The 25,161-nt window shown below is 41.8% G+C and overlaps 2 protein-coding genes across 3 annotated transcripts in view; one reads left to right on the plus strand and one right to left on the minus strand.

The window, feature by feature from the left end:
• Window positions 1-150: 150 nt before the first annotated feature.
• On the minus strand, window positions 151-6,510 carry BRI3BP (BRI3 binding protein). The gene is made up of 3 exons (XM_062590328.1): window positions 6,313-6,510; window positions 5,393-5,495; window positions 151-4,753 (listed from the first exon to the last, which is right to left on the minus strand). The coding sequence occupies exons 1-3, from the start codon at window positions 6,508-6,510 to the stop codon at window positions 4,335-4,337; spliced, it is 720 nt and encodes a 239-aa protein (XP_062446312.1). The 3' UTR covers window positions 151-4,334.
• Window positions 6,511-11,998: 5,488 nt separating this feature from the next.
• Window positions 11,999-25,161, plus strand: part of AACS (acetoacetyl-CoA synthetase) — a 46,593-nt gene continuing 33,430 nt past the window's right edge. For both annotated transcript variants that reach the window (XM_062589938.1, XM_062589939.1), the window contains exons 1-4: window positions 11,999-12,191; window positions 15,120-15,223; window positions 19,780-19,900; window positions 22,884-22,997. In XM_062589938.1, the coding sequence (XP_062445922.1) occupies window positions 12,074-12,191; window positions 15,120-15,223; window positions 19,780-19,900; window positions 22,884-22,997 (457 nt within the window). In that variant the 5' untranslated portion in view covers window positions 11,999-12,073. The remainder of the gene's footprint in view (window positions 12,192-15,119; window positions 15,224-19,779; window positions 19,901-22,883; window positions 22,998-25,161) is intronic.

Consider the following 25,161-nt stretch of genomic DNA (forward strand, 5'->3'; position numbering starts at 1 on the left):
GGCGCGGGAGGTGCCGAGGCCCCGCCCCCTCCCCCGGGGCGCCTCCCTGAGGCGGCCGCGTTTTGGCGCCAAAAGCGGGGCCGCGCCGGCGGCCCGTGAGGCGGCGCGCGGCGGCCGCCCGACCCGGAGCGAAGGCCTCGACGCGCTTCATTTCTCAGTGCAACGTCTCAGTAAACGTTTATTTTAAGCTTTGTCACAATACCATAGTCGATTGGTGAAACTGGTCTACAACTATTTAACTACATCATACATTGATTTGGTGGTCGGATAAGTAATAAATAAAGGCATGTAGAGCTCTGTAAAAATAAGTTTGATATATTTGTAACTACTTAATATTTATCAGTAGAATCTAATATTTCCATAAGGATCATATGTTAAAAGTATACATACACCATTTCTTCAGACCGCGTTATTTTTACAGGAACACAACAATTGTACAAACTTACACACTATAATCTTGAAATCTGATGTACAAAACAGGATGTGAAATCACTAAATCAGTGCTGATAACGAGTGCTACCATAGCAAATATAACTTCTGATTAAAAAGAAGATCCATCGCTAATGTGCTGTCATCACAGTTCGATGGAATTATCCAAAAGTTTAAAATACATGCGGATACAATAAAATCTTTAATTTTCCAACCCAGACAAAGAGAACTTACGGCCATTTACGTCATTAGCTGCCAAATACAGATCAGTATGTGAGGCATATCACACTTAAAAACTTCTACACCATCAAAGAGCTAAGATTTATACTGGTCTATTTTCCACATTAACTATGCAACAAATCTTTACAAGCAAATCACAATTTGAAGGACGCACTATTAAGTACAGCATTGAGTTACACCAGATTTTATACATTGTACTCTGACATCCAATACCACTTTTAAAAGCATTACATTCTTATTACAACAGCTCAGTTGCCTATACAGGTGAGGTGTGTACTTTCAGAGAAATTGCTACAAATGTAAGTAGTTTTGCAAAAATGTCAATGAATACATAGTCCTACAGTGGTTTCCAATATGAGGTCTTAAAGCATGAAGCTAAAAATACTTAAGACCTTACTGAAATCTCCGATATCAGACAGTTTGAAGTCCACCTTAAACAATTATGTCAACCACTGTAATAAGGTGACATTCCTTCAAGTAGGTGCTGAGAATGGGAGGATAAACAGGGGCAGTTCAAGATTATCAGCCTTTGGATCAGATTTAAACAGATTTAGTTTATTTACACACATATAACCGCACCTCAGATAACCCATACCTCTTTTAAAGTCACTTGCACCAGATCAGATGCAAAGGAAAACAGACTATTAGAGGAATGCATAGGTACCAGCACCCACCCTTGGATAAACGGTCTAGGGGTTAGAGCAAAGGTCTCCGACCTGAGAGATCTGGGTTTTATTCCCATTTCTGCCACTTGCTGCACGGTCCTGGGCAAATCTGTCAAATTCTGTGCCTCAGTTTACCAATGTGTCAAACATTGATACCTGCACATCTCTGAATTAATTTAAGATGCTCTATCAATGGCAATATAAAAGCAGTGCTACCACTTTCACTGGAATGAGTTCTACAAAGCAGAGCAAAAAACTTGATGGATAAACCAGATGATTTTGTATGGAAAATATTTGTAAAAGGTATTTACAAAAGTAACTTGAAAGAGATTAAATACAATACCATATTTAAGTCCCTAAAGCGTTTTCACTACAGTGCATGTTTAAAAACACATAGCATTTTTTTAAGTATATTTATCAAAGATTATTGTGCTTACCAAAAAAAAAAAACCCACTATTTTTGAATTTTACTACTGTGAAAACTGAGTGCTGGGTAAAATACTGTTTAAAAATATCCAATTTTATATATACTGTTCTTCACATAACATTTTGCTGTACATGGGATTTAAGTAAATACAAAAATATTTTTTTCAAGCAAATTTTTTTCAAATGATATGCTTAAAGTGTCAGGGAAAAACTATAATCTAAATTAATTGTTATATATTTTAAAATAAATCTTTAATAGATAACTTATAAACGGTTCAAATATTCTTAATTTCAACATTAAATATTGGATTACATAAAATACTATCTATGCAAAACTGACTCATGCACAGAGTCCTATTGAAGTCAATGGAGTCGCTTACATGAGCAAGGTTTGCAGGCTTTGGTCCTCAGGCCTCAGATTTAGCAGAACACTTAAAGACTGTACAAGGCTTTGCTAATCAATTCCTAATTTCAAGGGGGGTGGTTTAGCCCAGTCCTCCAAGCACAACAGAGGAAGAAAAACAGAGATTACAGGGAAGACTCTGTAATACTATGGAAAAAGAGCTGCAAAAAAGGCAATATATTGTAATTTGAATATTCAGCTTTACTAAATACAGTATTTCTCTGACAGTGCTTATCTGTTTCTAGGAAAACATTTTAACTTATGAAAAGCAACTACTTTGCAACTCCAAACATGTATTTCTTGAAAAACAGGGCCAGGGAATTTACAGATGACATAAAAAATTAAAATGGATTACAGTAGTGCCAACTGCATATGAAACTATTACATTGAACTTAAGGGATCACAGTTTGGAACAAAGGCCATAAATATGGATTTTAAAATAAACACTCATGCAAATGTCGCATACAGACCAAAAGAGGTTAGGCAAATAATATGCATTTTAGAAAGATTCTCAAACTTCAGCACAAAGAGAAAAATAAATTCTCCACAAAGTTACATTCAATTAAGTGTCACATCCAACAGAAGTTCTACCCAACAAGACAAGAAGTCCAAGACCAAGTGGCAAACAGTATACAGTTGCACATGGCCAGTCCCACCAGAATAGGCATTCACAGGTGAAGCAAAAGCATATAGATTATTTATCCATACTTATTCCCCTTGCTTTTTGCGGTCTGTATCACAGACTAGATTTTATTGTAACTGTTTCTCTGTATTCATTTAGATTATTAGGGAAAACATATTTCTGTAGCTGAGGCCCATTTTATTTCTCACAGTATCAGTTCTGTGCTCATTATTAAGGTATTACATGCTTTCCCACCACCACTCTCCTCCATTCATATCCTTGAATGCAATAGGTTACTAAGTTAACTCACCTATCAGATTTTCTTCCCTGAGGTTACCTTTGTTTCAATGCATTTCAGCAAACCTTAGAAAGTCAGTGATAGTCTACCAAGCTAGTTAATTATAACATTACAAATACATGGAATCCTTCAAAGTAAACTTGTTTCAAAACCCTAACCTTACATTGGAATACAACTGTTCAATATACTCTTCTCATAAGGAGACTCACTTTCCCCAAAACCCAATATAGTGAGGACACAGACTCGAAGCAAAATGCTCCTACAAAACTATTATAGTTTTAGGAAAAAAAAAATCCAGATCTTCCTGAAGATAATTTATTGCTGCTTATTGGTCCTGAGAAAGCTTTAAGCAACAATACATCAGCAAGTGTTTTATCTGCTGCCTTTTTTGAGAAAGTACATGGGTCCTGAGACTAAAAAAACATGTTTTATCCTATGCACTTATGCTTGGAAAATGCTTCACTATGAAGATCAAATATGAACTATAATTTGCCACATTACATCTCTTTCCTTCAGGTCAGTTTATTCAAACAGATTTCCTTTCAAATACCAAAGTTAAAATTCTTGATACAAAAAGCAATGAAATAAAACAATACAGCTACGCTTATCAATTCTTCATATTAGACCAGCATTTAAGGACTTCAGATTCACAACATCTTTCTTCTTCCTCAACTCCTATTAAAAGCTATGGTGTGAATTTTTTGGCTTGGATACCAGAAAATTCTTCATACGATACTCTATGAAAGGCAACTTCAAGGCAATGAAATAAGCCAACACAAAACAAAAACATTCACAACTTTGAAAAAAAAATGTGGACCCACAGCAGTTACTTCTCAATAGAAATGTTTGGTAGCTTGAGTTTTTTTTTTTTTTTTTTTTTTTAACATTTTTAAGTGTCAAATTTGCATATGTTGAGCTCAATTTCAATATTTGAAAGACTACTCAATCTGCTTTTATAAAAACTTTACAAAAGATGTTTTTAAATGCTTGTAAAAGTAAGTGTTTATCTACTGAGAAAATTCTAGTACTGGATAAAACTCTCTGAATATACAGCTGAAATCTTTTAATTTTTTTTCCTTACAGGTATAATGGCTGAGTGTATAATCTAGATAAATTAGTCTTACACATGATGAAAAGTTTTAACTTTGCACACTTTTTACCATGTGATGTTTTGCTGCTTTGTAACTTCAAACGAGACAGTGCTTAGGAATTTTCTAGAGAGCTGGTGTACAGTGGTCTATAGGGGTCGGTTCATTGGTCACTGCCTCTGTCCAGGTTTTCAATCACCCTAGAAAGACGTATATTCAGAAGTCTGATCTGACTATCAAGGTGGTCCATCTTCTCCTCAAGGCTGCTGTTGCTGTTTCTTCTCCAGTAAAATCCAACAGGCCCGGTCATGAAATAAACTGCTACAACAAAGCAGAGAGGCAGGACTGCATGTTCAGGATCACCTTCATATTTCTGGAGGATGTACACACATGAGAGGGTAAAAAGAGCAACCCTTGCAATCCAGAAAAAGCGACCAAACATCATATGCAGGAGATAGAAGAAGAATCCAAGGAAGAGAGATAAAAACCAATAGGCAAGTAAAATGGCACCAATCAACAGAAGAGCACGGGTTGGGTTGTTGGCAATTGCTGCTGGGCTGAAATAATGAGTCAAGTTGGAGGCTGAAAAAAAAAAGGAAAATTTATAAAATATTAATTAGAGCAGTGAAGATGACAAGGGTAAAGATGCAAGCACAGCTACCAAATGGCCATGTGGCGTGGCTGTGTTTTCTAAAATAAGGGCTAAAACTAGTTCATCCATTTCTGGATGTACCTTTTCAAATCAATGGCTCATCTCTAATGTTGCAGTTGAATTAATTCCATTAAATTAGAGATGTTAAAGATATTTAATGGAAAGACAAGCTGCTACAGGGTGTAAGGTCAAAGTTCGTATCATGGATCTTTCTTTGAAGAAGATGTATTCTAAAGACTCTCATATTATACCTTTCCTTCTTCTAGTCCTCCCTTACTTCCCTTTTGTGACCATTTCCAGCCACTTAATGATGATCAGCAATAAACCAGCAATGATCTCTGTAATGTATTTTAGAGAGATCCTTTAGATACGTATACAGAAACAGCATAGTTGTTTAGTCCTCCTGGGAGTCTAAGAGCAAAATTAAAGCCATATAAAGAGGACAGAGTTACCGCAGACATGTTTTATAAAGCATAATTAGACAAAGCAGTTATTTTCCTGCTCAGCCTATGCTTTTGATCACTGTTATCTACCAACATACTTCAAGGATAAACAAGCATCACGCTTACCATCAATTCCAAGAACATCTAACAGATCAGTCCATATTTTCCAGAAAGTGTCCATTAATATATCCACCCCATTCACAAACCTCTCAGTCAACCTTGAGAAAAACTGAGAAATAAAATTGGGGAAAAAAAAAATCATTAAATACATTTTGAAATTTAATAGTCATAAGTAGAATTATAATTCACAAAACAAGAATTGCAGAACATCTTGAAGTCCCCAAAGGAAAAATACACGCTCTTATTTTTTGTCCAACTATGTGAACCATAAATTTGCTCAGTACAATGGGTCCCTACTCTAGGTGTTTCACATGTAACTTTACATGTTAACAGGATTTAAAAACGCACTTTATCAGCCCTACCACTGTTCTGAAGTTTAAAGGAAACATTATTTACTAGCGGTTGGCATTGGTAAAGTGCTCTATAGGGTCACGTTTTTACTGAGCAACTGCGAGACGCCCCCATCATCACGTCCAAACGCCTCAAATGCATCTGCAAGTAAATCTGACCACACTTATCCCTCCTCTCGTCAGCAGGAAGGAAACACGGCAGGTGGATTCACGCCAACCCGCTCGCCCGGGCTAGCACCGCGCTGGCCGCGCGGAGCCGCAGCGCCGTGTCAGGGCCCGCCCGCCCCCTCCTATCAGCTTTATTTATTATACATCAATTTATTTATTGATGTATTGGGGGGGGGGGTTGTTTGTTTTTTCTTTTTTAACGGTTTGCTCCGCGCCGAGCCTCGCTTCCCGTTTCCTCTCTTCACCCCCCCCCGGCCTCTCACAGCGCCGCGGCCGCGCGTCCAGCGCCGAGCCCGGCGCAGAGGGGGAAGCGGCCTCCGAGGCGCGGGCAGCGCGGGGCCGGTGCCCGCCAGGCCCCGCGGAGAACCGGCGCCCGGGCGGGGGCTGGGGGAGCGGCGGGCGCCTCACCTTCTGCAGGGCCCGCACGTTGTCCTCGCCGAAGAGGCCGCTCACGCCCTGGTAGAGGCCGCTGGCGGCGCGGCGGAGGCTGTTCTGCTTCTCGGCGCCGCGGCCCCGCGCCGCCCAGGCGCCGCGCGGCGCCGCGCCGCCCAGCAGCAGGGCCAGCAGGGCCAGCAGCCGCAGCGCCGGCAGCCGCCCCGCCGCCATGGCCGCCCGCGCTGCGCCCCGCGCCCCGCAGCGCCGCCGTTGCGGCGCCCCCCGGCGGCCGCGCGGGGGAAGCGCCGCCGCGGCCGCGCTCGCACCGCCCCCTTTCCCGCCCTTTCGGGTCAGGTATGGCGCGCGCGGTGTGTACGGTATATACGGCTGTACGGTATATACGGTTGTACAAGCGCCAAAGCGGGTCGGAAGGTTCCCAAGTCAGGAGAGGCTCGAAGTCCTCAGGCGGCCCTTGATCCTCGGAGCTGGAGCCACAGGATCGTGACTTCGGCGGGAAGGGGCGCCCCGAGGCCACCCAGCGCAGCCCCCCGCGCAGAGCAGGGGCCGATGGAGCAGGGCTGTGTCCCGCTGACTCTGAAACACCTCCAAGGATGGAGATCACGCAACCTCTCTGGGCAACCTGTCCCACTATATAGTCATCTGCCTGGTAAAAAAAAAAATCCTCACACCTAATCGCGATTTCCTGGATTCCAACTGGTGTCGGTTACCTCTCACGCTATCACGGTGCACCTCCTAGAAGAGCCTCTCTCTGTTTTCTCTGTGTCCTGCGATCAGGTGTTTGCGGGCACAGAGGAGGTCTTGCCCTCAGTCTCTCCGGCCAAACCATCCTGGTTCTCCTGCCTCTCCGTGGTCCTGGGCTCCGGCCACCACCGGCCTGGCGGCTCCCATCAACATGTCAACACCCTCCTCGTACCGGGGAGCCCAAAACTTGACACTGCTCCAGGTGTGGTCTCGAAAATGCCAAACAGAGAGGAAGGATCACTCCCCTCGGCTGCTGGCCGCCTTTGCTCCGCGGGCATCTCTCTGCAAGTGGGGAACCCAGGACCCGCCGTTCCCTCCGGGCAGCCTGGTGAGGTTCGCAGGTTCATGCCCTAGGCGGCAATCCGACTGTACAACAATACTGATCTTTTCCGTGCAACAGCAACTTTGGATCGAGGGGTCCTGAACACCTCTCATGTCCTTTACCCTTGAGAGAATTCCACTTGGACACATATGCCAAAAACTCAGCACATTTAATGGTGTGACTCCCTCTTCTGGCAGTGTTTGTACAGCTCTTTCTGGAGGAGACAGACCAACAAAAAACTAGCTGAGAAGTGCAAGTTAGATAACACTATCTGCTCCTTCTGCATAGCGAAACCCAACCAGGATGTTAGCAGAGTGAGGCAAGTAAGTATGCTATCAGTTAGAAAAGCATTTTATTGCCTCTGTGGCACACTTTGATTCATCTTTGGGGTTTTTTTTTGTTTGTTTGTTTGTTTGTTTGTTTTTTTGCCTGAGCTAGAGAAGGCATGAACATGGTTGTATGGGTAGATTATGCAGCAAGTGATGATGTGAGCTGGGGCAGAATATATTTGCTAAATAGCCCAATAGTATGTTCAAGGCATGGGAAATCCTGATTTTGCATGCTGTGTCCTTGATGTTTTAACCTCATAGCGGGGCCGAAGTTGGTTGATAAGCGGTCGAGTAGACACGTAGAATATAGACTTCTTGGTTATTGTCTTATCCTCCAGTTTTAGTCTGGCCAAAATGCTTCTTTTTACATTTAGCAGACTGGCCTAGACCTTTTAGCATATTTATACTTGGCCCTGAAGGAGTTGGGCCCAGATCCAGGAAAGTACTTAGGCTCTTCTTTTATTTCAGCAGGATGCTGAGGCTTTGTATCTTTATAAATCTTGCCCTGGTGCCTTCAGTCTCTTACAGGATGGCCTTGAAATTGCTGATGTGTTAATACTTGTGTATATTCTGAAGTCTGCTTCATAGTTTTACAAAACAATTTTGGCAATCAATGATAAGTATTTTTGAGGTTCTTAAGAGGTTTCTAGTTATATAATCTCAGTGTTATGCCATGATTAATTCCCAGCCTCTGGTAAGGCGTCCACTTCTAGGGCAGTTTGTGCATGTAAAGAACCTTGAAGTGCAGAAGCGCTACCGTAATGTAATTCACTGTGTCATGAGTGTTGTTCCATGTACCGGTTATACTTTTTTGATTGACTTCCAGTTGGCATGGCCTTCTCTGAATCCCCTTGTGCTGGTTCTGATCCAGTGGGCATTGTTTCTGGAATTTTGGAATTTTTTTATTTCTGTATCTATGCAAGTCTCCATAGTGGGTTCCTTCTCATAATAATTTCTGCAAAGAGCTTGTTGTTTCTTTCTACATATTCTTTACAGAAGCTTGGAGGCCTATTTTAGTGGCTGCCTTTGGAAGTCTGTGCTCATGGTTGTCCTTCATATGAGGTCAGGATAATTTGGGAGTCTTCTCTGGTATTTAATTGATTTCCTGATGTGTCTCAATGAGCCTATTTCAGGTAAATTAGTCTCTCCATATCCACAGCTCTTATGAAATTATGCAGTAGTTCACCTTTCTCTTGTTTACATAAATGAAATCATGTCTGCCCAAATAATACATTTCATCATGGCATGAAATATCAATTTAGTATTTCTTTAACTGCATTGAACTGTCTAATTAGGACAGCAGTGTGGCTTCTAGAAAGATCCCCAGCTGAGGGTCTTATTGGAGGTGTACTACTGCACTTCTATGCTTTCTGATCTAAACTAGAAACTAAATGACTTATTCAGATGTGGAGATGTAATAACATTCTGAGTAATATTTGAAATGAAATGAGGTCTTCCAGCCATCAAAAGAAAGTTTTATCAGAGCATAGAGTCTTCTTATTTTGATTCCTTTATGTTCAAAATGATTGGCACAGCCTTTAAGAAAGCTAAATGGTGTTATTGTGGACCAGTCCTTAACCTCACTGTCCATTATTTTTGCTATCTTAACTCCCTATTGCAGCCTCAACTCATCAGGCCTGATTTCTTTATGATCACTTGTCTTTTTAGCCCTTTTCTCTGCATGTCTTGTTGCTGTCTCTGTTAGGCTTGTTTTGCTCTGTGTCACTGTTTCTGTTTTTCTTCTTCCCTTTCCGCAAATGCACTTGATTCCTGACACCAGTTAGAGGTTGCAGAGATCCAGCATGTTAAATGAGCCACAAGTTTCTTATTCTTATACAGACTTTTAAACCAGCTCATGGCTATTGTGAATGTAGGGTTTTCTAAAACTTTTCTAAATCTTCAGATTTTCTAATCCAGGTTTTGGATCAATAGATCATGGTCAACTCTCAGAATATGGCATAGACTGCCATGAGGTATTATCACACAGCTTTTACCTCACAGGTCCATGCATTTTATCATTTGTTTTCATCTCACAGGCTGACTACAGGTTAATTACCTCTTAGACCACAAATGAGATGGTGCTATCATCATTATTGTTAATAATTTCTGAAGTGTCCTTTGAAAGGCCCTTAATCTAGTCCAGAAAAAAAAAAAAAACATGATTTTTATTTGTAACCTATTATTACAAATATTAGGTACAAAATGAGGATTGAAAAGGATCTGAAAAACAGTGAATTCCAGTTAATCTTTTTCAGGCTGTTTTTCTCCAGTTATTCTGATCTACTTTCCAACCTGTATTCTGTAGTTGCTGCAGTTCTTTCATTGCCCACATTCTTTTGAGATGCTTATTCAATTTCCTTTCTAAAAATATATTTATTTTCTAAAGCTGATTTTGAAATAATTTTTGGATAGAGCAGAAGTGGAATCAGGTGATGAACTTGGGAGGAAGACAAGATTATAAATAGGGATGTAAGGGTAAAACTGCTGCTAGTAAGTTAGCAGCTCGCTGTCAAGCTTTCCTAAAAGCACAAATTGTACCATCAAATTTCCAGTGTGTCTCCTTGAACATTATGTGGGTCAGTTCATTTTAAACTACAGCTCAGTGAGGTATTTGGGTCCCTTCTCAGGTGATTTGTCTGCGTTTTATTTTTCCTTAATGTAACCGTTGCTTTGGGGTGTAGGAAGGCTGCTGGTCTGACACGGGTCTTAAAGGGGATGATGTGTTTAATTGGCATCACGGAGCTGCCACGACACCTTCGGGCACCCTCATACCTGTGGAGCAAACACCGCCCGCGCCGCCGCCGCTCCCGACGGGCAGGCTGAGATCTGCCCTCCGATTGGGCGCACCTCCTCCTGCCGCGGCCGCTCATTGGCCGACAGGGAATAGCGCTTCCAAAACCTCTCCGCCGATTGGCCGCTTCCCGCGTCAGCTCCTGCGCGGCCAGCCTAGCCGTGAGGAGAGCGGGCTCTGGGCTGATGTGGGGCCAGGCGTGGCTCAGCCAATGGGGTGGCGCGCGGGCGGGCAGCCGCCGCGCGAGGCGCGGATCCGTCCGCGGCGGCGGCGGGGCCCTTCCCGCCTCTCGGGAGGGGACGGGGGAAGCGCCCGGGCCGCGGCTGCCCGGGGCCGCCGCCGGCGGGGCCGCACGTAATGGGGCCTGGCGGCTCGGCAGCCCTGAAATAACCCGCCGGGTGGCTTAGTTCTTGGAGAACTGTGGAAAACCTGACCAAAACCCTGAGCAGGACAGGCCGTAAACCCTGCGGGGAACAAGCTGAGGGCTGGCAGTGCTGGGATGGGGCCGTGTCCGCGAAGTTCCTGGGGTCTGTGCGCCGAGGGGCCGCTCCTGCTTTCCTCATCTATCTCCAGCTTTGGCAGTCTGCCTCTGCGACTGGATTTATACGTGCAGTGACCTCTGAGCATCGGTACAGTGACCCGATTCCACCTGCAGCCTCTCTCTGTACTCTTGGCTCTGCAGAGACTTAGTAGAAAATGTCGTATAGGAAGGATATTTCTTGGGGAACATGAAGAATTGGAGGACTGTCCAAATTACGTTCCTATGACCTTCAAATTTAAGAAAGCTCTTGTATTCCAGTAGCATTAAAAAATTCTGTGAAGTGTACATTCAGTGTGCTATCGTCTTCGTATATTTTACTTTCTCATTTATACTACGTGCTCGTACAATTGTACATATCGTGATGCTGATTTGCCATCGGATTCACATTATTTTTCAAGGCTTCTAGGAATCACGGTGGAAATCATGACCTTGCAAGTATCAGTTACATAAATAGCACAGTTTCTTGGGCAATATTATTCGGTACTTCTTGGCTAAAACTGGCCGTTGCAATATACCGATTGTCAGCAGCAGGAAGAGCTAACATTCTGAAAGCAGAAAAGCAGGCAATTTTAATTCGAGGAGGCACATGTGTAGGCAGAGAGCATTCCAAAAATTTAACTGGGATAGTGGGAAACCGAGGATATGAAGTAATATGCTTCTTGTTTCATTATTGGGTCATTATTAGCAGAGATTTCTTCAAATCTCACTAAAAAGAAAGAACAAACCAAAAAAAGTCAACAAGCTGTGATAATTTTGCAAGGATCTCTTTGAAAACTGTGAAGTGCAGGTTCCTCCCCTCTGGACACAGCGTTCAGTGACCTTTCGGAGCGGCAGGGACCCGAGCGGCAGCTCTCGGCTGGCGGCGCGGCGGCGGCGGCGCGGCGCCCCGCACTCCTTTCTCTGCGGCGGAAGGTTACGCTCGGAGGGGGGAGAGGGGGCGGGAGTGCTAGGGCTCGCCGCCCCTTAAAGGGCCGCGCCCGGCGGAGGGGCCCGCAGTGAGGGCGGTGGGCGCGGGTGGGTGGCGGTTGTGCGCGGCGTTCGCTGTCGCCATGTCCCGGGAGCCCGAGATCATGGAGTCGCAGGTGATGTGGGAGCCGGACACCAAGCGCAACACCCGCATGGACCGGTTCCGCGCCGCCGTGGCCGGCAGCTGCGGGCTCCGCCTGGGTGAGCGCGGGGGGGGCTGTGCCGGCGGTCTCGGCCGCTCCGCGCACCGCGGGTGGGGGGCCGTGGGCGGCCCGTCTCCCCCTGCCCCGGCAGCGCCCGGGGGCTCCAGGCTGCGACGTGATGCTGCGCCCGGAGGCCTCCGGCGCCGCGTCCCGCCGAGCGGCCCTCGCCGCCGCTGGGGCCGGGCGGGCTGTGGGCGCGGCCCCGGCCCGGCCGGCAGGGCTCCGCGGCGGTGGCTCGGCGCCTGGGCCCGCCCCGGTCGTGGCCAGAAGGCCCAGGTGTGCGCGGCGCCGTTGCCTTCCCCAGACGGGGCGGCAGAGGCTTGGGTTGAGGCTGTGCTTGTGATTTCATCTTCGTGTTCTGGGAATGGCTGCTTAATTTACCCTTGACTCCATGCTGGGAACTAGAAAATGAGGTGTCAGTTGGTTTAGGGATGGGAACCATGTTTTCTTTTCTCTGGATCTGCTCAAGCTATGGTGCTTCAAGCTTTGTTTTGTATTAATTCAGAAATACATACCTGGTTGTGAACAGGTGTGCAGTTGTCAAGAGTTACCTTAATTATCCCATGGCTTTGAATTTCAGCCTGCTTTGAACAGGGTGATTGGGGTAGACTCCTTCCAGGGGTGTCTTACTACCCAAATTAAGATTTCAGAGACTGCTAACTGTAAGCAGTGTATCCAGGTGGTCAGGAATCAGTTGTTAGTTATGTGAGCTCTCTGACCCCCTGAATCAGATGTGAATGCCTATGGGACTCTGACCACCTAGTTCTGACTAGCTTGCTTTATGCTATCTGTGCTAAGTGTTTATGTCCAAAATATTTTGCATTCTTGTCTTCCTAATTTGTTCCCCCTTAGGATGGGTGATGGTGGGAGTAGCTTGTAAGTGGCTTGGTAGGCTTGTCAGTCAATGTATATGGTATCTGCTCTAAGTCAAGGTGCTTTGGAGTATTAGCAACTTATGTGACATTTCTAGCAATTCATGATTGGAAAATGAGTTTCACCTTGATCTTACTTCCATCTCAAGTTCTGCTGGGTCATTAGTTTGACTGCTGGGAAACTTCTCACTTGAACAGTCAAATGTGTAGAGCCCAAGAGCTCTGCTACATAGGAAGCAAGTTACTGCTGGATTTTAGACTTTCAAATACAACTGTCATGTAGTTTGCACTCATGTGATTAAGATTGAATGCTGTTTCAGATGAGCCACCTGTATTTATAGCTGAAACAATCAGAACTGTTTCTTCACCCCATTTAAATGTGGCTATGTGCATTCATGAGTGGATTCCTGTGTGCATATAGAAATCTTTGTTCACTCCTACTAGCTTCGAACTGATGATCACTGGTCTGTGTCCTATTTAGAAGGAAAGAATAGATTCTTATGTAATACCAAGTTATGGACTTACTGAGAAGATCTAAGGGCAATACAAATGCTTTACCAGCATGGCTCTGTCCAACCCTGAAAATGTAGCAATGACATGCAGTGTTTCATTGCTAAATAACAGGTCTGTGCCCTGAGGGACTTGCATGCTAAAGCTTATTTGGGGACAAACTGTATAGACAAGACAGAACAAGCTATTTTCATATTGTAAAACTAAACTAGTGGTGGCTGTAGCTTTTAGCAGTTAACAAATGGTTCAGAGCGTGTTCTGTAATTGGTTTTTGAAGGAGGAGACAAAATTGAAGTTAGCTTTAGGGGAGTCTTGTACCCATACCAGTTTGTGCGATGTACAAATGAAGAGCAACTTGGGTGGAGTATTAAACTGATGGAGGCTGAGATTAAGCCTCAGAATAAGATGTGACAAGGACAGACTGGGTAGGGAGGCACTTGTAGCGACTGGGGGTGAATAATAATATAGAAGGTCTCAATCTCTTATTCTTTTTATTTAAAGCTGGAGGATGGCCTGCCTGCCTGTAGGAAGAGGACAAAAGATGATTTCTGAAACAGTTGGATAACAGGATGACAAACCAAAGATAACTGGAGAAAATGACTTCAAGTGGCTTAGCTAAAAGCATTGACTAGGAAATGCAATTGGCAGAGCAGGAGATGTGCTACTCTGCCACTAATAGTGGATATTCATATTTAGTGTGGCTATTGGCACAGCATCAGACAACATGGATGACATGAATATCTCCTGTTAGGCTGATAAGATGCTTCAACTGTTCATTCCCAGAACTACTTTAATGCCTGAATTTCAGTATTTGTTTAGATCTTAGATTGTGTGCATTTCTCAGGTTATTGCATATGTTTCGTGATCATGTAAAACTTAAACTGATCATTTCAACATTCCTGATGCCACCTCTTGAATGTAATATCTAGCTAGATAACATCATTTTGTTTCACCTGACATTCATGTAGTTTTAGCTTAAAGAGGTAAGCTGCAATTTGTCAGACCTCTTATTTCACAAAGAATAATGCTTGTGTCATGGTGGTGCTGCCAATCTTATGGCTGGCTAATAAGTGAAACTATTCTCCATGCTACTATGCTGTCAACAGAAGTCTTTGGTTCTAGACTAGAACTAGACAGCAAATGTGCCCACTGTCAGGGACATGGGACACATGTTCTTGTAGGGTATTAAAATGTCATTGATGTGATAGGGAGTGGAGGTGTTGCCAACGAGCAGGAGTCTGTTCCGCTGTCTAGCTGTTGAATTTTGGTGAGGGAAGATAGATGTTCTGCAGATCTATTAGGAAAAGTCTTTCTCGGCGTACTGGCTAACAGCTTGTAAAGCAGTTGAGTGGAATGACACCATCTGTTCAGGTGTTCAGATACGATGTTTCTGATGCTGTAGTCACTTGGCATGAGCAGAAGTGATTGTAATCATGATCTTCCTGGCTGTTGTCAGTTACAGTTCTTGAACTGTGACATCCCTAACTAGTTTGCCGTCTGACTTGTAATTCTGTGTTATACTAATACTTATCTATTGATTCTAGCCAACTACAATGACTTATACCAATGGTCAGTGGAATTTTTCTCAGACTTCTGGGCAGAATTCTGGAAGTTCAGTGGCATTGTATGCTCTCGCCTGTATGATGAGGTAAGTCAGTATTTGTGTTTGAAACAATTGCATGCACTGAGACTTTTATAGTCATTTTTTTGAGCTGTTTCTGGAGTCTTCTAAACCACTACTGTGTAAGCGCTCGTGCAGGTAACGCTAAGAACCCTTCATTTGTACAGTCCTGGACTTCCTTGTGTAGTGGATTGTAGTGTTCTATTGCTGATGCATTTGTGCAGTGAAATTAAGATGCATGGTCTTAGAACAGTTCTCACTGTAGTATCCTTGGCCTAGACTCTCAAATACCCTGGCAGTCCTCTGGCTGCTTTTGTGAGGACTCTTCTGATACTACCTTCTCTTTGCTTATGATGGTGGTATATCATTCTGCTTCAGGAGTGCTGGCAGGCAGTCAAGTTTGTGCTTATGTTCCTTGATCTAGCTTACCTGATCAGGACACCTGTTCCACTCCAGTTTTATGGAACTGGTTCTGGAAGTCTTAAGATGTAGGCTTGAAATATCTCTGAGGGAATGATGGTGGCTGGATATAACTGGAATACCAGACCATGTCACAGAACACTGAGGTAAAGATGACTTGGCCTTCCAAATGGAGGGCAAAGCTGGAATTCTCACACTCCTGGCATGGAATATCAGTAGTAACCTGTGGTTTTCCATCTGAATTGAACAATCACTTCAAAAAGCTTGATACATAGGAGCCCTCCTGGGGCTTAGTGGAGAGGGGTCTGAACTTGTTCTTAATCCCTGAAGGCTATCTATTTTGAGAACACTTGGAGTACCAGCAGTTCTGCAGGGGAAAACTGGTAAGATTAATTGGCTCTTATTTTGTAAACCTGTATTGAATGATTTGATTAGCAGTTTCTTCCCTTGTAACTCCTGCCATGAAATTGCACGCTTAGTTGTGAGACAGTATTTCTGATAAAAAAAAAAAAAAAAAAAAAAATCAGCAAGAATGCAAGAACTGGCCTGCTTCTTGAAGTATGTAGTCTAGCTGTAATACTTTCCTAGTCCTTTTCATAATTTCTTCTATAGTTGTTCAAAGTCTGGTCAGTTTGGATTTGGGATACTTTTGTGTCTTATGTTCTGTACTGTTAAATTATCCTGATCAAGCAGTTCAGAGCAATTATTTTCCATGCCTGTATCTGTACTGAGCAAACTGAACAGTGAGTAATACTAATTGTTCTCTTGTCTTACAGGATGGGCATTTCAGGCAGTCTGTCCTTACAGATACCACTGTTGGCATATTCAGTGACTGGACAATTTGAAGGGAGACTAAGCCAGACAGTAGTGGCCAAAGTAAACCTGAGGGTGAGAAGCAAGAACAGAGGTGTGCCTAGGAAGGTTTTAACTAGAGCTGATGTGGAAGAAACAGGTTGGGGGCAGGTGTGGAAGCTCACAGAAGAGGACATTGTTGTGATTGAGACCATAGAACAAGGGGTAGTTGATGGTATTCTTCTGCAGTACTTTACCTTGCCCTTAGCGTCTGTATTGAAGTAATGGACAGAGTTTAACAAGAAGTTTCATAAGTATCAGCTTCAAGGTTTAGCTCAAGCTCTCTTGAGCCTAGAAGATGCAATTGGTAATGAAAATCCTTGCTATTGATTCATTTCTGGTGGATGTCAGGAAGAAAGGCTGGCTGCAGTAACTCTTCTGTGAGTGAAGAGCTGAAGAGTTTGAAGCTTCCTACAACTCTATCCCTGCTGTTTATCAGCAAGCATTATGCTTTGGAGAGAATAAAGTTCTCATGAATCAGATTTGACTGTCTCATTCCTAACCAGTGAAACATCTCTGCTTTTACCAGTCAGAATCTTGAAGTACTGGTAACTGCAGTTATGTAATATGAGCTTCTACATCAGTCTCAGTTTGGAGACAGTGGAAAGACTTTTCCTTCAGGAGCTCTGTAGGCACACAGAGCCTGTAAATTGGAACAGCAGCAGCTTTCCCATTTTTGGAAAGTGCTTCTGCTGAGATGGATGGTTTTCTCAGGTGAAATAGCCAGCAATTAATCTAAACTTAGTGAAGGCGTTAAGCATGCTCTTTATACATGCTAATGTAGCTCTATAGCAATAGAGACCCATGTCTCTTCTGAAAAGAGCAAAGGTACAGCATATAAAGCTATCCTGGTGTGACAGCATGGTCACCTGCTGTGTCAAGTTACAAGTAGCTGCTTGCCTACAATACAGCCTAAACCTGTGCTTTATTTCTGAAATGCACCTGAGAGCTTTCATCTTGTGGGATATTTAGGGAGCAGGAGGGCTGCTTTGAGTATTTGGATAGTGTCAGATCCCCTTAATTCCTCATGAGGTATTCAATTTTGTTCCAGCACATACAAAACATTACATGCAGCACAAATCAACATAGAGATTGAATTTTACCATTCATATGAAAGACAGACATTCTCAAAGGTATAGTCTGTGCTTACAGTAGTGCCAAAGGTAAGCACAAGCTTTCAATGACATGATAATGTGTGTTAATAGCAGACACTACTACTATCCAGTAGTAGTTGTACAGCAAATTGCTTAAAAACATGCAGTAGATATGATAAAGAGTACTTTTGATTAACATGAGTTGCTTATTGCTAGCTAGTGAGACTGGGGAGGTGGTCACTATCTGGTCAGCTGCTGTGAAGAACAATTGCAGAACAGCAGGTGGTGGCATAGGAGTGCAGCTGATAACCTGGCATGTTCTTGTAACCACAGAAACTGGCCTTGTATGGCTCAGCACTGCTGTGAGTGGGAGGGAAGCCCTACTTATTTAATGAGGACTCATGTTATTGGCAATGCTACTGTTGGTGGCAGTTCTTTCCCTTTCTCTGAGCACTGTTGGGCTCTGAAGTCTTGAGTGAAAAGCTTGTGTGTTTTGTACCCTTTTTGGAACTAGGAATGATCTGCTAAATCACTAGTGGACCTTGAGGTTTCTGTTGCTTGCCAAGAACTCTTAAAGGAGAGACCTGTTCATATAATGAACACCAAAGTGATATTGGAACTAACTAGAATTCCTGGGTAGTAGGAAAATGAAGCATCAAGTAGGTGGATCTTGTAAGGAGCTCTTGGAAGGGACGTTTAGCTTCAGGGAAAATTAGAGCTATAATAGACTTTGCCTTGGGAAAAACTTAAACTTCTTTTTTGCTTTTTGTTAAAGCTGAGGAAGTCAGCAATGAAGGTCTGTTTTAAAGAATTCTAATTATTGGAGTGGTATATCGCTATAAAAATTTTCTGCGACCTAGGCTGAGTTGTGTAAGCATTATGCTAGTTCAGTTCTAGCTAACTTTCATCATCACAGATTTACTTGACATTTTCATTTTTAGGAAATACACTTGAAATAAAGTAATAGTTCCCATATAAGCTTTAACTTTGTCTAAAATCATCAATTTTAGAGTTGCCTCTGGTGATACATACTGTACATTTCAAAGTACAAGAACATTGTTTTGGATGAAATTTTCTGAGTTATCTGGCTTCTAGAAGTGTTATACTTGGCTCATGCAGCTCATGCTCTAAAACCTGAGGGTGTAAGCTTAAGGTTTCAAAACACAGCTATAAAATAAACTTTCCATTTAAAGATTGCAGAGTACATGTGCTGCCAGGTAGCTGTGTCTAAGCCCTGGGGCATTTAGGATGGAGGATACAAACCTTTGAATTATACTGAGTCTCTTCCTATTACTGTTATTAAAGGTACATTCCTAAATGTGACTTACTGAGAGTAATTTAGTTCTCATTGGGAGTATTAATTAGTTTGTGATGGTGGGAAAAGTTGTTTCAACTGAACTTATTTTTGTAATTACTTTTCACTGTACTTAATTCTTAAGTCTTGGAGTCCTAAATGGTAAATTATTTACTATACATTTATCAAGTTACTCTCTCCTTTTAGAAAAGAGTATATTGACAATGGTAGTAACATGCACTCTGATATTTTATAGTACACTTCTTAGTTGTAGAGACTATAGTAGTGCTTTTGTACTGTGGATGATGCTTTGTTGTCTTTGTTTATTGCAACTTAAAATGGAGAACTAGAATAAAAACAAGATCAAAACTTGTGGTTATGTATGATTGTACAGGTCACTAATTTAGCCCATGCCTTGTTTGAGTTACCATTGCTGAAGCTGCTGGTGCTGGTTTCTGTACTTTGTGGCTTGTGTTGGGGCAAAATGGAGGCTCTCGCCTTTCATGCTTTGGCTTTCTTAAGGGAGAGCTGGCCTGTATGGCCTGGTAGAGAGCAGCAGTATGCTGTAGTGAAGTCCCTGCTCGAGATGATCCCAGAACCGAAACTCTGACATGTGCTGTGGCTTGTCTGTGTTTTGCAGTCAGACTTTACTGACTTGGTTCACTTGCATATTTAAGGCTGTTCTGAAAGCAGAACTAGGAACTTTCAGTCTGATTTTAATCATGACTTTGCTTGTCAGAGTTTACAGACTGTTAATCTTCCCGGGATCCATTGTCTGTTTGCCATCCACGTACTGGGGGAGACGGTTCTTGCCTAATGGAGTGTGTTAAGAATATGAAATTAAGTAGCTTGTATCAGTATGATGCTCTGAAAAAGGAAATGATGCTACAGTTTTCCAGAAATGTATAATTTCTTTTTTTCAGGTGGTTGATACATCTAAAAGTATTGCAGATGTCCCAGAATGGTTTAAAGGTAGCCGTCTGAACTATGCAGAAAACCTCCTAAAACACAAGGAGAATGACAAGATTGCACTTTATGCAGCAAGTAAGTATTAACTAGTAACTTTATGGTGTTTATTTCTAAGGCTAAGTCCTGTGACTTTGAAAACAGCTCTGCCTTTTCTGAAACCTTGAAATAAACTGGCTTTGGATGAAGAGAAAAGAGAAGAATAAAGCTGTCAGCTCTACAAAATCTGTGATCCCAGTCCTCAAAATAAGGTGAAATATGGTCCAGGAATATAATTACTCTTGTTCTGAAAAGTTCTTGGCAATGTAAATCAGGTGTCTTTCTACAAAAATGTGCTTAACTGCATGAAGGTCATGGAAGTCATGCTGTGTTTAGCATCACTTGTTATTTGAGCTGCTAGTTCATGTTTGTCATTCACTTGCCTAATGCTTGTCTTCAGGAAGCTTTTTTTTTGGCACTCTTCTTCCCATTCACCCTCTTCCCATTCCTTTGTTTTAAGAACTTAAAAGGAATACACAAGGAATATATATGTGTAAGGAATGTTAAGGAATACATATAGCATGGGTAGGAATTAGCTCCTTTTTGCCAGTCCTGAAAGGAAGAAGTTGCATGCATGGGAGAGTCAAAATTTTGCTTTTCTGAAGCATTAAACTTCAACCTTAATTTTTTGTTGTATGAAGGAAGATATTAAGTCCAGAAAAATCAAGGTTTCAGTATAGTACGAGGATAGTGAAGTTAATGAAGACCATTCCAATACTTGCTGACACTTGTAACTTAAAATGGTTCTTGGTTCTGTTAGATGGTTTTAGCTTCTGGGCAGGTGCATCTGAGTGCCTTCTCACTGAATTGCTTGGAGATGTTCTTTAGCTGGACCTAATCTTTCTCAGCTTAATAATAAACAAAGCAACCTTAAAGCTCGTTAGCAGAGAAAATTATACAAAACTATGGATTAATTGCATGGGTATTAAATCTTGTTTTCTGACTTCTGGGGTATGGACAACAGCTTTGATAGCTATTAAATGAAGCAGTGTGAGGCAGTACATTGTAAGCTTAGTTCTGGAAAAAGAAAACATACCAGTTGCATTTTACTGCTTGGGGTATTAAAATAAACCTTTGATCATATATGTAAAATCAACTCTCAGTTCAGAGAGGATGGGAGAGTGTGACCCAGTTTTGGTGAAATCTGGTAAAGTCTGATAGAAATAAGGATTGTAACAGAAAACTGGCTTCAAAATGATGAGCTTCAACTCTTCACTTCTGAATTATAAGATCTTTAAACAATAACTATCTTTCTTCCGCATTAGTTAATACATCAGAGTTTTTCCTAAACAGTCCTTCGCAATAGTTGAAAGCCAAACACCTGTCAGTAAGCTGACTCTAAACTTACATAGAATTGACATGATTGAGTTCTGTTGTCCGCAGATAAATGTTAAAAATTAGAATGCATCACCTGGAAAAACAGTGGAGTTTCTCAAATACTTGTCCATATTATTGAAGGAATCATTAGCAACTTAGTGGATTATCCAGTTTGGTATGATTACTTTGTCTCTTTAGATAGTTTCTTGTTAGGACATCATTGGGTATACTGGAGACTCACTGCTTGTGTAGCATAATCATGGGGGACAGACAATATCAACAGGAACAATTATTTCCCAGTTGAATCAATGCCTGGGTAGAGTGAATGAATACACTTACTGCTCTGTAGTGAATAGAGGTCCACCTGCTTTTTTTTTTTTTTTTTTTTTTTTCCTGGCCTTCTGTTGTGTTTAATCTTCTTAAGTTCTTTTAAGTCAGTGTATGGTGTGTGGATTGTTTTTTAAAAGTTCACTGCTAGGTCAGAGTAGTGCTTAGGAACCTGTGTCAGGTTCCTGAAATTACTAGGGATGATTCTGTGGGCAACTCCAGGAATGTAAAAGAGCACAGGAAAGCATATATAACTTTCCTAAACCATTTTTCTGGTTATTGGCTTCCACTGTGAATCTTTGTTTTAATAAGGTAATAAGGTACCCTTCTCCTGAGGCCTTAACCATGGCACAGCATTCCACAGTCTTGTTTCCTGTTGTTCTGTAGGAACACAATCTGTAAATAGGCCCTACTCCAGCAACTATGATTTACTCATTACATTACTTCATCATCACCTGCTATGTTGCTCTGTGTTGGTCAAAATTTACCTGGGTGTGTATCTAAGAAGGCAAAAGACAAAAATAACGTTCCCTGTTCAAGGAAATTATTCTTATTGTAGCTGATCTGGAAAGACAAATGAAGTGCATTTGTTGCTGCGTCCTTGGTGTGTGTGTTATGAGAGATGCTGGTTACTGGAAATAGGATGGGCCAAGTGGTTTGTGGGAGGCAAACTGAGGAAGTACAGGAATGGACCTTTAAGATGGCAGACTTTGCATTTCATAACATCTAGATTTGTTTTCTTTTGCTAGTGACTTACTGAGAGCTTACATAATATCCGACAATACAAAAATGGAAACTCCCTGCAAGATCTCTTCAGAAATGAATGTAGTCCAGTATGGTGTATATGCCTTGTGATATCTTGGCAAAGACAGATCTTTAAAAAGTATATACTGAAACTGAGACCTTAACTATGAGTCTGATTTCTCTGCTCAAGTGACTTGCCTTAAAATCTAAACTTGACACCTTACTGCTTCTTCCTGAGATGGAGAAGACTGAGCAACAAGGGAAAATGAGGTTCTTTCCATGTTAGAAAGCAGCCTCAGCAAGTGCAATCTATTTATTATGAATGTACTTTTGAGAACACACATTTCTCCAATCATCAGCAGGCATTTTCAGGAGTGTACATTCCTGCCTTTAAAAGTTCTCATGTCTATTAAGTCAACACTACTGATTAATACTGGATTCCTATTAAAAAAGAAAAGCTTAGTACACCCTAAGAGAAAAAGCCAAAAATATAATTAAGGGAACTTTTTCCCTAGAATCCCTAGAATTATTTCATTCTTTTCCTTCTAGATTTTTTTTGTACTAGATTCTACTACTTAGGTTGCAATGTGTAATTTCTGATTGGTTGTACTTGTAAATCTTTTTTTCCCCTCAGAGGAAGGTAAAGAAGAAATTTTGAAGGTTACTTTTGAAGAACTGAGGCAAGATGTAGCTCTGTATGCTGCAGCCATGAGGAAGATGGGTGTTGAAGTAGGAGACAGAGTTGTGGGTGAGTAACTTTATTTTTTGAAGGACAGCAGGTGAAATTTCTTTGAAATATGCAACTGAGTAGTCAAGGTTATAGAAACAAATATTGAATACTTTCATAAAATACTCTTAAAAATGCTCTTGTGCTGCCATATTTCTGTTTGTATGAATTACCTTTTTAGAGGGAAGGAAGCTGAATTAGCCTGCAAGCTCTCAAGCACTGGAGGGGGAAGGAGAGCACTTCATTTGTTTCTTCACTGAAGTCTTTTATAAGTACTCTGTTAGAAGCAGGAATGATGGAGATTTTCTATCTAGTTGAGCTTTGATTCATGAGGTATGGCAGGTCCAAATGAGGGCTGTATTGGGAATCATGGTTCCCAGTTTTGTTCCATATGCAAGCTGAAGTTCCTGCAGCCCCATGATGGTATCAGCAACTCCCGCTGTAGTTTTGGTGTCTTTGTGTGAATAGATATCTGCTATTCTTTCCTGCTTTACTATTTCTCAGGTTAGAGTCTATTTTCTGGCATGAGTCATTGATACACAAAGCCTATTTTAATAGAAAAATAGAGGAGAATATTGTACTCTAGAGAAACAGATGGAACACTAATGTTTAAGTATGAACCAGATGCAGTTGTGTCAATTGGGAGCATTCATTGTGAGTTAACAATCTCATGTAGATAAAATAGCTTCTTGTGTTTTGAAGTGCAGATTAAAGTGCTATTCAGTCCTGATAAGAACAGTTCTAGAACTGTTCTTATCAAAAGCATTAGAAATACTGTTTTGGAGAAAAGGCAAAAAATTTGGAGCCATCATTTTGTTTTGTAAGCATTTCTAATGCTATGTCAGAGTGCCCTGCAGCTAGAGAAGGAGCAACTATACTACGGAAATACTTGTTGGCGTCACTAGTGATAGTAATTATGCTAATAGTGCTACTTTTTTAATTCCTTCTAGTTAATGACAGTTAATGATTTTGCTTAGCATAACTGCAGGTTGGCTGACTCTTGAATCTTGTCTGTTTTGGCAACTGGCTCACCTCTTTGCATATCACTTTAAAAAGCATAGCTGATATTAAAAAGGATCACATGCATAAAATAGCATGCTGTAGATACTCCTTACTTATACATTTTTAAAAAGTGCTTATAAATATTAACAATTCCAAATTTCCATTGAAAATTCATCATTAATGTTAGTACATACTTCCACCTAAAGAATAGGATTTTAACTGTGCACTTTCAGGTCCTATTCATGTCTCTTACCCTGACTGATGAGACTTTTGCTTGTAATCGCTAGTCATGTGAACCCCTATCAGCTCCATTAGTTGACCTGCTGTGTAGTTGCCCTGGACCCTGAATCCTGGAATCCCAGCTTTGACAGATTTGTACTTTGCAGCAGCAGGTATCTAGGGAGAACTTCCATATAAAAGGAATTGATAGCTTGTTTTTTAACAGCAGTCCAGTTATTTATATAAACATTTTTTTTGATAAGGTCTCAGCTTGTCTTTCACTTGTTTCTCTCCTATGCCAGATGATACTGGCAGTCTTTAGAGGGGCTGAAATGTGACTTCACAATTGGAGGCTGAAGCTGCTGGCTGTTCTCCACATTTCAAATTGAAATAGAAGAAGTAATGTTAAATGCTGGGTGGAAAAGCTCAAGTCATACACCCACTTGTGAGATCAAAAGTCAGGCTCCCCAGAGTTTACCAAAAGTCACTGGAACATAATTTGTTCCAAAATTCCGTTGCAGAAGAAAGTGATTCTTCATGTGGCTTACAGTGGCAATTTAGAGCATGATTTTACTACTTTTGAAGAATCATCTTTTAAGTAGAAGGGAGATACTTTATCCACTTTGTTAGTTACCTAATACCTAGTCGACCTGCCAGGCTCTGATTCCTTCATTGCAACTTTCTCTTAAAATTGCTTAAGATCTTGAGCTGTTAGAATCTTATGCAAGACCATTAGCAGTTTTTTGCTGTGAATTTCATTTCTACTCTGTCATCCCCAGGACAGGACTAGTTTAACCTTTCATTATTTACCACATTCTCTGGTTTGTTAAATGGTTTATGATTGTATCACAACAGTAATAATATACTTAAGTTGGAGGTGGGTTAATGTAGGTGGACAAGTAGCATCATCAGCACTTTTTCAGCTTGATTTCTCCCTAGTCTTTCATCTCCATCACTGAGGAGA

The sequence above is a fragment of the Rhea pennata genome, chromosome 17, assembly GCF_028389875.1.
Source record: "Rhea pennata isolate bPtePen1 chromosome 17, bPtePen1.pri, whole genome shotgun sequence".
NCBI lineage: Eukaryota > Metazoa > Chordata > Aves > Rheiformes > Rheidae > Rhea > Rhea pennata.

What these genes read in the sequence shown, in the direction of transcription:
- BRI3BP (XM_062590328.1), bottom strand. Translation starts at nt 6,510, where the DNA reads ATGGCGGCGGGGCGGCTGCCGGCGCTGCGGCTGCTGGCCCTGCTGGCC. An exon ending in ACGTGCGGGCCCTGCAGAAG is followed by an intron (nt 5,496 to 6,312) that starts GTGAGGCGCCCG and finishes TTTATTTCTCAG; the next exon opens with TTTTTCTCAAGGTTGACTGA. An exon ending in AGATGTTCTTGGAATTGATG is followed by an intron (nt 4,754 to 5,392) that starts GTAAGCGTGATG and finishes TTTTTTTTTCAG; the next exon opens with CCTCCAACTTGACTCATTAT.